We start from the raw sequence: 10,985 nt of genomic DNA, 5'->3' as shown, positions 1-10,985 counted from the left end.
CTTCCTTCCTCTTCAGTGCCTGGGATATGTGGGAAAGTCCTTCCTGTGCTCCTTTGGGGGATCAGAATCTGCACTCCCAAGGGTGTAGTAGGCTGTCTTTCTCCTAGAAGGCTCATTGGGGCTCTCCCTCGGTGAGAGATCAGTGGGTACCACATGAGAAGCACCCGATAGATGTTCACAGTTATTATCTGCATCAGTTCTGCTGATGTTCCTATGTGCCCAGAGTCCTAAGTTCTTTCCATGTATTATTTTTGTGTAAATGTCACAAAATATCTATGAGAACAATAGTATTACTCCTGTTACAATGAAGAAACTCTTACCTTTCTGAGCTTCAGAAGCATAGTTCGCAGAGGCAGTCAGGACTCAACCCTCTTTTCTCTACCACAGCAAACTATGAGCCTTACTGTTTTCTCTTTAGCAGAAAAGATTCAGAAACCATGAGACCTGTATGTCGGTGCCCTTTCCTGAGTATTCCTGGTGGTGGGCAGTCGTGTGGGTTTTGTGGTTTTGATAGTTTACAAATAGCTGTGGCTTTGCAGGGAAGGTGTTTGGATAGAGAATGGATTGGAATTGGAGGGGTGAGTCTTATTTTAAAATTAATTTAATCTTCAGTAGATAAAATAGCCTTTCTTTGTATATTCAACTCTGAGACACGTAAAGTAGTATAGTTCCTGTTTGTTTGGCCCTTGAAACTTTCAGGGTCAGTGTTCACCTCCCACTTCCTACACAATAATTCCTGAAGCAGAAGCTGTCTTTCTAGTTGATGCCCAGGTTAAAGTGAAAAGAAAGCAAGAAAACAAGGTGGATTAGACACTCTCACTCTTGTTTGTTACAGGTCCTGGGTTTCTCTGGAGACTCATTTTTCTACTTTCATGTTTCTACAGGGGAGTTACCCAGATTTTTTTTTTCTGTTCACTCAGGAAAAGTGATGCTCAGAAGTTTATGATTGCTTTCTTTATTGCACCCTGGGGTCAGGCAAAGAGAGAAGCATCTTAAGAGCAAGCGGTAGTGTTGATTCAAGGGAGCCCAGCATCCCGTTGAGCTGTTCTCTGGTGCATCCAGTCAGTGCCATGACACTGGGTTACACATAAAGTTGTCATGACAATAAAGTCATAGCAGCTGACAGCATGAATAAGCAGCCTTGGGAGGAGAGGATTCCTGGCAGTGATTTCATAGCCGTAGTGGTTAGATCTCCATCTCTTGCACTAAGGGCTGCTTGTCAGTCTGCTGTGACTCCCTCTCTCTCAGCTGAGGACTCCCTTTCCACTTCACAGCTGATTAACAGATTCAATTCAAGTGTTTATTAGGATCTTTCAAATGCAAAGCCTCTAGGAAGCATAGTCCTGAGCCTCTGATGTTGTGTGTGCCCACACATTTGCATGTTCCATGAAAGGGAAAGATTCAGAAGAAGCATATTACAGAGCCATATGCATGAAGCCGTTAAAGAATAATACGTAGAGTGCTTAGGCTCAAGTACCAACATTTATTGTCCTGGGAAGAAGCACTCTGGCAGAAATAGAGGAAGGCTGGAGTATTCTGACTGAAATATGGGGTTTCTATCTGAGAGAATGTTAATCTGGGAATCAAAACCAAGCCAAAGGCTAGATAAGACAAAGTAAGGTCTAAACACCAAGGAGGAGGGAGTAAGGGGCGCATGTAGTTACTAAGTCTGAAGGGCAAAGGGTGGGATTTGAGGGCAGGATTAGAAAGTCAAGAATTCAGAGCCAAGTGGAGATGAAAGGGGACAGAAAGATGGCCTAGAACAGCGGTTCTCAACCTGTGGGTCGAAACCCCTTTGGGGGTCGAAACCCCTTTGGGGGTCGAATGACCCTTTTACAGGGATCGCCTAAGACCATCGGAAAACACATATATAATTACATATTGTTTTTGTGATTAATCACTATGCTTTAATTATGTTCAATTTGTAACAATGAAAATACATCCTGCATATCAGATATTTACATTACGATTCATAACAGTAGCAAAATTACAGTTATGAAGTAGCAATGAAAATAATTTTATGGTTGGGGGTCACCACAACATGAGGAACTGTATTAAAGGGTTGCGGCATTAGGAAGGTTGAGAACCACTGGCCTAGAACAAGTTGGAAGTGGGATTTGAACAAGTTGGAGGTAGGATAAAGATCCGAAACAATTTCTACAAAGATGATCATGTCATTTGTGAACAAAGACAGCTTTAAGTTCTACCTTCCCAAACTGTAAACCTTTTTTTTTGGTCTTATTTCATTAGGTAGGAATTTCAGTACAGTGTTGAAAAGAGTAGTAAGAGGATACATCCTTGCCTCAGGAAAACTAGTTTCTCGCCGTTAAGTTTGATGTTAGCTGTAGATTTTTTGTAGATGTTTTTATGAAGTTGAGAAAGTTCTCCTTTATTCCTAGTTTGCTGAGAGGGTTTAGCATTAGTGGATGTTAGATTTTTGTCAAATGTTTTTCTGCATCTGTTGATATGATCATGTGATTTTCTCTTTAGCCTGTTGATATGATAGATTATATGAACTTATTTTCAGATGTTGAAGCAGTCTTGTATACCTGAAATACAACCCACTTGGTTTAGTGTATAAGTTATTTTTATACATTGTTGGATTCTATTTGCTAATATTTTATTGAGGAATTAACTTTTTCTTTGGGCCATGCTATTTTTTAAATCCTCACCCGAGGACATGTTTTTATTGATGTTTTTTTTTCTTAGAGAGAGAGAGGAAAACATGGATGTCAGAGAGAAACATTGATCAGTTGCCTCCCGTATGCCCCCCAACCAGGGGTCAAACCCACAACCTAGATATATGCCCTGATTGGGAATTGAACCCGCAGCCTTTTAGCGTACTGGATGACACTCCAGCCAACTGAGCCACCAGGCCAGAGATGAGCCACATTAAAATAATTACTGTTGAAGAAAAACTAACTGTTATACATTATTGTGGAAAACAGACTGAAAAATAAAAAACGAAAAGTACTCAATCCAATCACTTAGAGATAACCATGCTCCACCATTTTGGTATATTTTTATAGTCTTTTATAATAGAAATAACAATAACAGCAACTTCATTGAGTGGATTCTTGAGGTAGCTAAGTGTTAACTGAGGTAGGAATCCCATGATGCTCTGTTAACAGAATGGGGGTGATGACAGGAGGAAAGAGGATATAAATGAGTGCTTCTGTCTAGGCTTCTGATGAAAATAAGAATCATGGTTTGAGGAAGAGATTAAATGTACACTTTAATAACCTTTTCTCTACCCTCTCAACACCCCACTGTAAAATCCCAGCAGGTCAGTCTTTTAGCCAGGTTGTCAGGATAATGTTTGGCAGCACTGACAATGTTGGTCATGGGCTGTAGTTTGTAGTTCATGTCTGCTGTGTTTCTAGGCTGCTGCATAGTTTTCTAACCCTTAGCAATGGGTGGTTGTTTTACTCACAAGTAGTGGCTTTTCCACTCAGACACAAGATACAGAAAAGACTGTCTTCCTGCTTGTTGGTGTAGCTCTTCCCTTGCCTGCCCTCACTGGCGCCTGACAGGGGTTTTGGAAGGAGCTCCCTTGAAGTAAAATGCCAGAATAAATACTGGGTAAACTTTGCAAGACATTTGGCTAATAGAACAAGTATTTTTGAAATTTTTAATCAATGTGGACTCTGATGCTTTTCTTTCATGTAGCTTCCTATACCTGACCCTGGTTCATCTTTCTCAGTTTATGTCATCAACACTTTTCTGGAACAAATCTTTTTTAAGCCCATGATGTTTTCTAACTAGTATGCTTGGTTGTTGTTGTGTGTTTTTTTTTTTGGTGTTTTTTTTTTTCATCTGCCTATAATGGAAAAGTAAATAAAACCTTGGTTTCCTACAGGCCAGCTAGCGAGGAGTTAATGGCCTCCAGCCAGGTCAGGCACATTGAAAGGTATTGTTTTTAGGTACAAGCTCTTAATTCAAGGTTTTATGTGTTTAATTATGTATGTGTAAAGTGCCAGTCTGCATGTCTCTTGGGCCCAGCCTAGCTTGGAAATAGTAACTACAAGAGCATATAGAAAGTGCCATGGGATGAGACTTAACTCTTCAGATGTACAGCCTTTATTCCAAGACCCACGTGGTGGGGAATTACATCCCAGTGGGGATAACACAAGCAGCCTGTTAACTGTGGCAACATCTCAATTAAGAAGAAATAAAATGGAAGAGCCTAAAGCAGGCAGAAAGGGATCATTAGGGCAAATATGTTGTAGCAAAGAGTACACTGGACTGGCAAGAGGGGAGTTGGTTTCTAAACCTGACTTTATCACTGCACTTCTCGGGGGCCTTTGCCCCCACCTATACAGTGTGGAGGTCGGACAGAACTCTAATGAAAACAATCAGATGTTCAGTCGTTAGTCTGTCCATTCACAAATAAGCCCCGCCCCCCAATTACAATATATATTATGCTTAAGTAATAACATAGCGTTTCACCCTAATGCAACCATAAAAAGATATATCAATATGCTTGTAACCTTAGCCTGTAAGGTTTCAACAACTTAAGGGCCAATCAGTTGACAAAAGGGAGAAAACTCCTTTTAGGTTTTAGAGAGGACCCAGGCCCCTCAGGTGGGGATCACTACCAGTACCCTAGCAGGTTACTTCAAGGAGGAAGGGGAGATTTTTCTTTTAACCAGAGTAGCTCTCATTTTGGATCTTCTATCTATTTCGGGATTCCACGTTAATATTTTGGGGCGAGGGAGGGGGAAGTTCTGTGGCTTTTCAAAGGTTTGGCGATTTCTGATAGATGCTATATAAAAGAAACCTTTTACGTGACCCATTTCATCATTCCCTGCGATTTCTGATAGATGCTATATAAAAGAAACCTTTTACATGACCCATTTCATCATTCCCTGATACATCCAGCCTTCTCTCTTCTCTGCATATGTAGAATTTTCTCTTTTAATGTAGCACCACATGCAGTGTAGTCAAGAGTACGAGTCTATCACTCTCACCTTTGGGGAGCTATAGGATGGAGGCAAGAAGTCCTGAGAAATGTACTCAGAAGTGATGTCAGTGGTTCCTAGGTAGGAGGTGCTAATGGGAGGGGCCTGCTGCTCTTGGAGAACTGTGAAGTTTTTAGCAGAATGGCTTTGATGGCAAGGAGGTGAAATGGAACCGGAAAGAGGGTTTTAAAAGCGCGTCACCCCTGCTATCGGAGAACCAGAGTACTCAACCTGCCATATGACCCATCCTCCAGGGGTCTCTTCTTTGGGCTCTGAATTAGAACGGATGCCTTGACTGAGATGTTTGTTTTGCTCTTTTGAACTAGGGTGGAGAATGCCTATTTGTGAATTAGTAAAGAACTGGAGTAAGAAGACGATGGCATAAAGGTTTTAGAGAGTGGATGATCCTGCCTTTAATTCTCATTTGTAGCTAGACCTGGATAAAATAAAATATGTCATGGTGAAAAACCTATATAAAGCAATGGGAAATAGAAATTTTGGTTTTTTAAAACCACAATTTATTCACCTACTGCAGTTTGGCCCACACCCTTCTTGACTGTGATGTCAGCTTCCTAACTTCAAACCACATGTGTATGTGAGTCTAGTAAAATAGGTTGCTAGTTGGTTTTTATTATGATCTTTATTTTTAGTCACTTGGAACTGTTAAGTTTCTTAGGCATGCAGAGAAATTCATCCCTTTGCTCAAACTTCTTTAGTTTAGTCTTTAAGAGAAGATTCTAAATCCTATAGGACCTAATTTATTTCAGGACTAGAAATCCACTGATAAAAGATCACCATAAAGCTTAACAGTCTTGAAATCCACACACTAAAAATAAAAAGGAATTACGAAAATAAACACAAATCACAGTTCTCAGTCTGATCTAGAATTTGCAGGGACATTAATAACAATTGACACTCCCCTCCCTTTTTCTTTAGCACCACGGAGAGTACCTGCAGAGAGATATGAATTCCCGAGGGCTTATGTCACTTAGTCACTTGATGTGTGAGCAGATACATATCATGTAGGCCTTGTTTTGCTTTGACATCCTTATGGCACTGTTACATAAGCTGCTTAAAGTATCAGGCCTCTTTTAGTTTTGAAGAGGCCAATTAAAAATGGCTAATCTTCCTTCTCATTTAGTCTTTCTCTTCCTCAATCTCCTTTTCTAGGTTTTCCCAGTTTGACTTCCCTTCTGACAGACTTTTATTTTAATTTTTTTAAATATATTTTTATTGATTTCAGAGAGGAAGGGAGAGGGAGAGAGATAGAAACATCAATGATGAGAGAGAATTATTGATTGGCTGCTTCCTGCACGACCCCCACTGGGGATAGAGCTTGTAACCCAGGGATATGCCCTTGACTAGAATCGAACCTGGGACCCTTCAGCCCACGTGCTAATGCTCTATCCACTGAGCCAAACCGGCTTGGGACTGACAATTATAGTGAACAGAGCACCAGCCTGGGAACAAGAAGACTGGAGTCCTGCACTGCCTACAAGTGTGCAGCTGTCTTTTCCCTTACCTGTAAAAGAAATGGTCACTGAGATGACCACTATTTTCTCCTTCATCTCTGAAATCCTCTGTTGGCCTTTCTCCTTTTGTCTATTGTCTTACCTCTTCCCTCTTCCCTCACTCAGCTACTCAGGATGCATGTTGTTTTAAAATACTCATAAAATAAATGTAGTTGTGAGGAAACATCAGTAAATACAGTTGCTGGCAAGATATGGAGTATGGGAGTTCTCATTTTGGTAGTTTCTCACTTTGCCTTTCTTATGCCCTAGCTAAATATAGCCTACAGTTATAATATATTTTGTCTGCACAATTGTTGTTGCAAAATAAGACAATAATAGTTTCACCCATCAGAAAGTAAAAATGTAAAGACTGGATAGTATCCATTATTGGTGAAGCTGTAAGGGAAATGCTTACTTTCACACATAGTTGTGGGAATGTAACTGGTGCATTGGTTTTGGAGAGCAGTTTGGCAGTATCAATTAGTATTTTTAAAAGTACATATAAGTGGACTCAGTGATTTCAGAGGTCTCTAAAGAAACTTATATGCAAATATTAAGAGGCATAGTCAAGGATCTTCACTGGTATATGGTTTGTAATAGCAAAAAATTGGAAATATCCTGTATTTCCATTAAGAAGGTAATGTATATATAAATTTTTTCATATATGTTTAATGGAGATATTTATCCATTAAATAAATAAATACCTTAATATTTTTCAATTTTATCTATTGAAAACATTGATAAATAATATAAATATCCATATATATTCTTATCATACAGATATTAAAAACGCACAAAGAATGAAGTTGATCTGTAGGTACTAACATATTTTAAATAGAAAACCAAGACCCAGACCATATTTTAGCTATGATCAATTTATATAAAAACAATTATTTATATATAAATGATTACTGTATATTATACATAACATATTATATAAGTCATATATATAATTTTATAATATTTATATATAAATGGCTGGAAGGACACATACCAAATTGTTAATAGTAATATCCTTCTAAGGAAAATGGTATAAGAATGGTGAGAGAAGGAGAACTTCATTTTTTACCATATATACTCATTTATTAAATTTTTAAAAAGCAGTTATGTATTACTGCTATAAAAATGAACAAAAGGGAAATAAAAAAGGAGGATAAAGAATTACTTCCTGCCCTAACTGGTTTGGTTCAGTGGATAGAGCATCGGTCTGTGGACTCAAGGGTCCCTGGTTTGATTCTGGTCAAGGGCATGTACCTTGGTTGCGGGCACATCCCCAGTGGGGAGTGTACAGGAGGCAGCTGATCGATGTTTCTCTCTCATCGATGTTTCTAACTCTCTATCCCTCTCCCTTCCTCTCTGTAAAATATCAATAAAATATATTTTAAAAAAAGGAATTACTTCCTGCCCAGCTGGTGTTGCTCAGTGGTTCAGCATCGACCTATGAACCAGGAGGTCGAGTTTCACTTCCCAGTCAGGGCATATGCCTGGGTTTCAGGCTCAGTCTCCAGTGTGGGGTGTGCAGGAGGCAGCCAATCAGTGATTTTCTCTCATCACTGATGTTTCTCTCCTTCCCCCTCTCTCTGAAATAAAAAAAAATATATATATATATATAAAGCATTACTTCCTAAAAATGAAAGAGGCAAAAAATTAGCAGGAAATTCATTAAAGGTATCAGGGGGACGTTGTTTGGAGGATATTCCCAAAACTTTAGGATTGGATAGGAGCCATGATTTGTGCTTTGGCGTGGCTGACTAGCACTTACTGTAATAGCTCTAACCTCCCATTTCTTTGTGTGCCCAACTCATTCTTCTTACTTGTCTGTGCTCTACAGGTAACTCGGGACCAGATGAAGGTGTTTATACAACAGGAATTTAAGAAAGTTCAGAAAGTGATTGCTGATGAGGAACAGAAGGCCCTTCATCTAGTGGACATCCAGGAAGCGATGGCCACAGCTCATGTGACTGAGATTCTGGCAGACATCCAATCCCACATGGACAGGTTGATGACTCAGATGGCCCAAGCCAAGGAACAACTCGATACCTCTAACGAAGCAGCTGAGCCAAAGGCAGAGGTAAGGGAGACTGCCTACAATTATTAGTAGCAGGACAAGTAGGAGGAAACTGACTGCCATGTTTGTTGGCTCTGGAAATGCCCTCCTGTGGTCCTTAAGTGTGAATGAATGGGAAGCCTAGACAGGGTCTGAGTGTGTAGACTGGTACGTATACCTATGGAAGCACTGGCCTCGGGAAGTATTAGCCAGCACCTGGGCCTGGCCAAATATTAGTCCACCATGACTTAAAGGAATATAGTCACTGGGGGCAAATACTAATCACAGTTACAAAGGAAAGCCAGAAATCAGAGCCAGAGGAGAAGGCTGCGGACAGGTCCCAAGTCGGGAAATGAGCCTATAAATGGAGTAATCGTAGGCATGAGGACTGGGCTGAATGAGAAGAAGTCAGGAAGTGGAGCGTAAAGCAGGCCAGAATGAACGGTTTTGGTCTGATTCTGTGGATAGTGAACGGATTCCTCGGCTCGTTTTTATATGGAGCCAACTTTATAAATGGGGGCATAACTGCTGGATTAAGAGAGGCGTGTCGGTTAGGACATTGTGAGGATCGAGAACAGACTCTGAAAGAAAGACGATAAATGTTGAGTCACTACAAGGAATATAGTCATTATGTTCAGTGTTATTTTCTCACCGGAATAAAGGGTCTCAGACATTTTACCAAACAACATGTGCAGGCAGTTAGACTCTATTTCTAAAATTAATTTAAGGCAGCTAACATTTTAAAAATACATAAAATTTATACCATTTTTCAGCCAGTGGGGAGAGGCTGTTGTTCATCAGATTTCCTAGCATTCTGTTGAAAATTCTCGTCAAGCTTATGCCCGATGGAAACCCAGGAGAGTCCTGTGGACTTTTCAGGACTCAGGAAGCTCAGCTTTAACTAGCAGTCTTGCCTGGGGACAGGAGAGCCGAGGCACAGAATAAGCAGTCAGTAGACAGCCAAGATATAATCTGGGAGGCAGGTATTATCTAAGGCATTCTGACAGGAAAGATGGGACCACTGGACAGTTATCTACTTCACTCGCCCAGGGCTCTTGATTAATTTTTATGAAGGTGTAAAAGAACAGAATAGCTCTTGATCTTTTCACTTCATCCTCCTCAGAATTAAGACAGTATGTGTCTGAAAAAGTTTCTAGATAGGAAAGAGAGCACTTTGTAGCCATCATTTCATTTAATCTCATTATCTCCATTTTACAGATTGGATACTGAGATGCAGAGAACTGCAGAGAAACTGACACAACAGTGTTAGTTAGTAGAAACATGGAACCAGGATTCTAATTTCAGTTTATCCTATTCAAGTGCCTGTGCTTTGCCCCTACTCTATTAAGGAGAATCAGTGTCCTAGAACCTTTTAATTATAGAGGTTGTCACTTTTTAAAAAATGTTTTAGAGAGAGAGGATGGGAGAGAGAGAGATGCGAGAGAGAAGCATCAATTTGCTGTCTCCTGCACTCCCCCTACTGATTTTAGAGAGAGAGGATGGGAGAGAGAGAGATGCAAGAGAGAAGCATCAATTTGCTGTCTCCTGCACGCCCCCTACTGGGGATCAAGCCCAAAACCCAGGCATGTGCCCTGACCTGGGATCGAATTTTAAACCTCTTGGTGCATGGAATGACGCTCAACTAACTGAGCCACACTGGCCAGGGCCACTTTTATGTTTTTATAAACAAAAAATTAAACCAGAGTAAGTCAAGGGATCCATGCCAAATTCTCCTCAAATCAACCCTCACATTTATTCTGTATGTTGATTAAGTTGTTTTTCTTTTTCAAAAATAAAATTTAATTGAGAAATAGCCCCTTCTCTTGTATTTTCATTTCAATAAATGTGTGTTGCCCCTCCCCAACATTAACTGTACTATATGGTTAACTCTGATGGAATTACTCTTAGAGAGGGAACATAGTACACAGTACATGGCACATTTTTTAATACTTGACTTTGGCAGAGAATTTTATAAAAATATAACTAAATTCAGGCCAAGGAAGAAAGGAAAGGAGGAAAGAAGGAAGACATAATTATAAGGCAATTCTGAATAGGTCAGCAGACATTCAGAGGGTTGCTAATCTTGCTAGTAAAAGTAATGTACATGCTATTCACGCTATCTGAAAACGCACATCTCTAGCCTGAAAGCCCAGCCTTTAAGATCAAACCTCATTTGGAAATTTTTCCTCCCTGGCAGACTGAATGGGGTGGTCCTCTCTATCCTCCACATCTGTATGGCTCACATTTCTGGACTAGTATTTAGAGCAGAAAACCAATAGAGACAGCATCTTTCAGGGTCTCCCTCTTTGGATTTCAATTCCTTGTGAATGGAAACTGTATTGTTCATCTCTTTCTTCACTGCACCTAGCACAGCACATGGCACATTTTTTAATACTTGACTTTGGCAGAGAATTTTATAAAAATATAAATAAATTCAAGCCAAAAAATGAGAGATTTTAAAAAACA

The 10,985-nt window shown here is 39.9% G+C and overlaps 1 protein-coding gene across 1 annotated transcript in view; it reads left to right on the top strand.

Annotated features, from left to right (window-relative positions):
• TRIM44 (tripartite motif containing 44) overlaps positions 1-10,985 on the top strand; it is an 85,415-nt gene that overhangs the window by 29,152 nt on the left and 45,278 nt on the right. The window contains exon 3 of the mRNA XM_015559015.1: positions 8,304-8,543. Within this exon, the coding sequence (XP_015414501.1) occupies positions 8,304-8,543 (240 nt within the window). The remainder of the gene's footprint in view (positions 1-8,303; positions 8,544-10,985) is intronic.

Source organism: Myotis davidii, unplaced genomic scaffold (assembly GCF_000327345.1).
Source record: "Myotis davidii unplaced genomic scaffold, ASM32734v1 scaffold94, whole genome shotgun sequence".
In the NCBI taxonomy this organism is placed as follows: domain Eukaryota; kingdom Metazoa; phylum Chordata; class Mammalia; order Chiroptera; family Vespertilionidae; genus Myotis; species Myotis davidii.
This window is presented reverse-complemented; position numbering and strand designations above follow the sequence as displayed.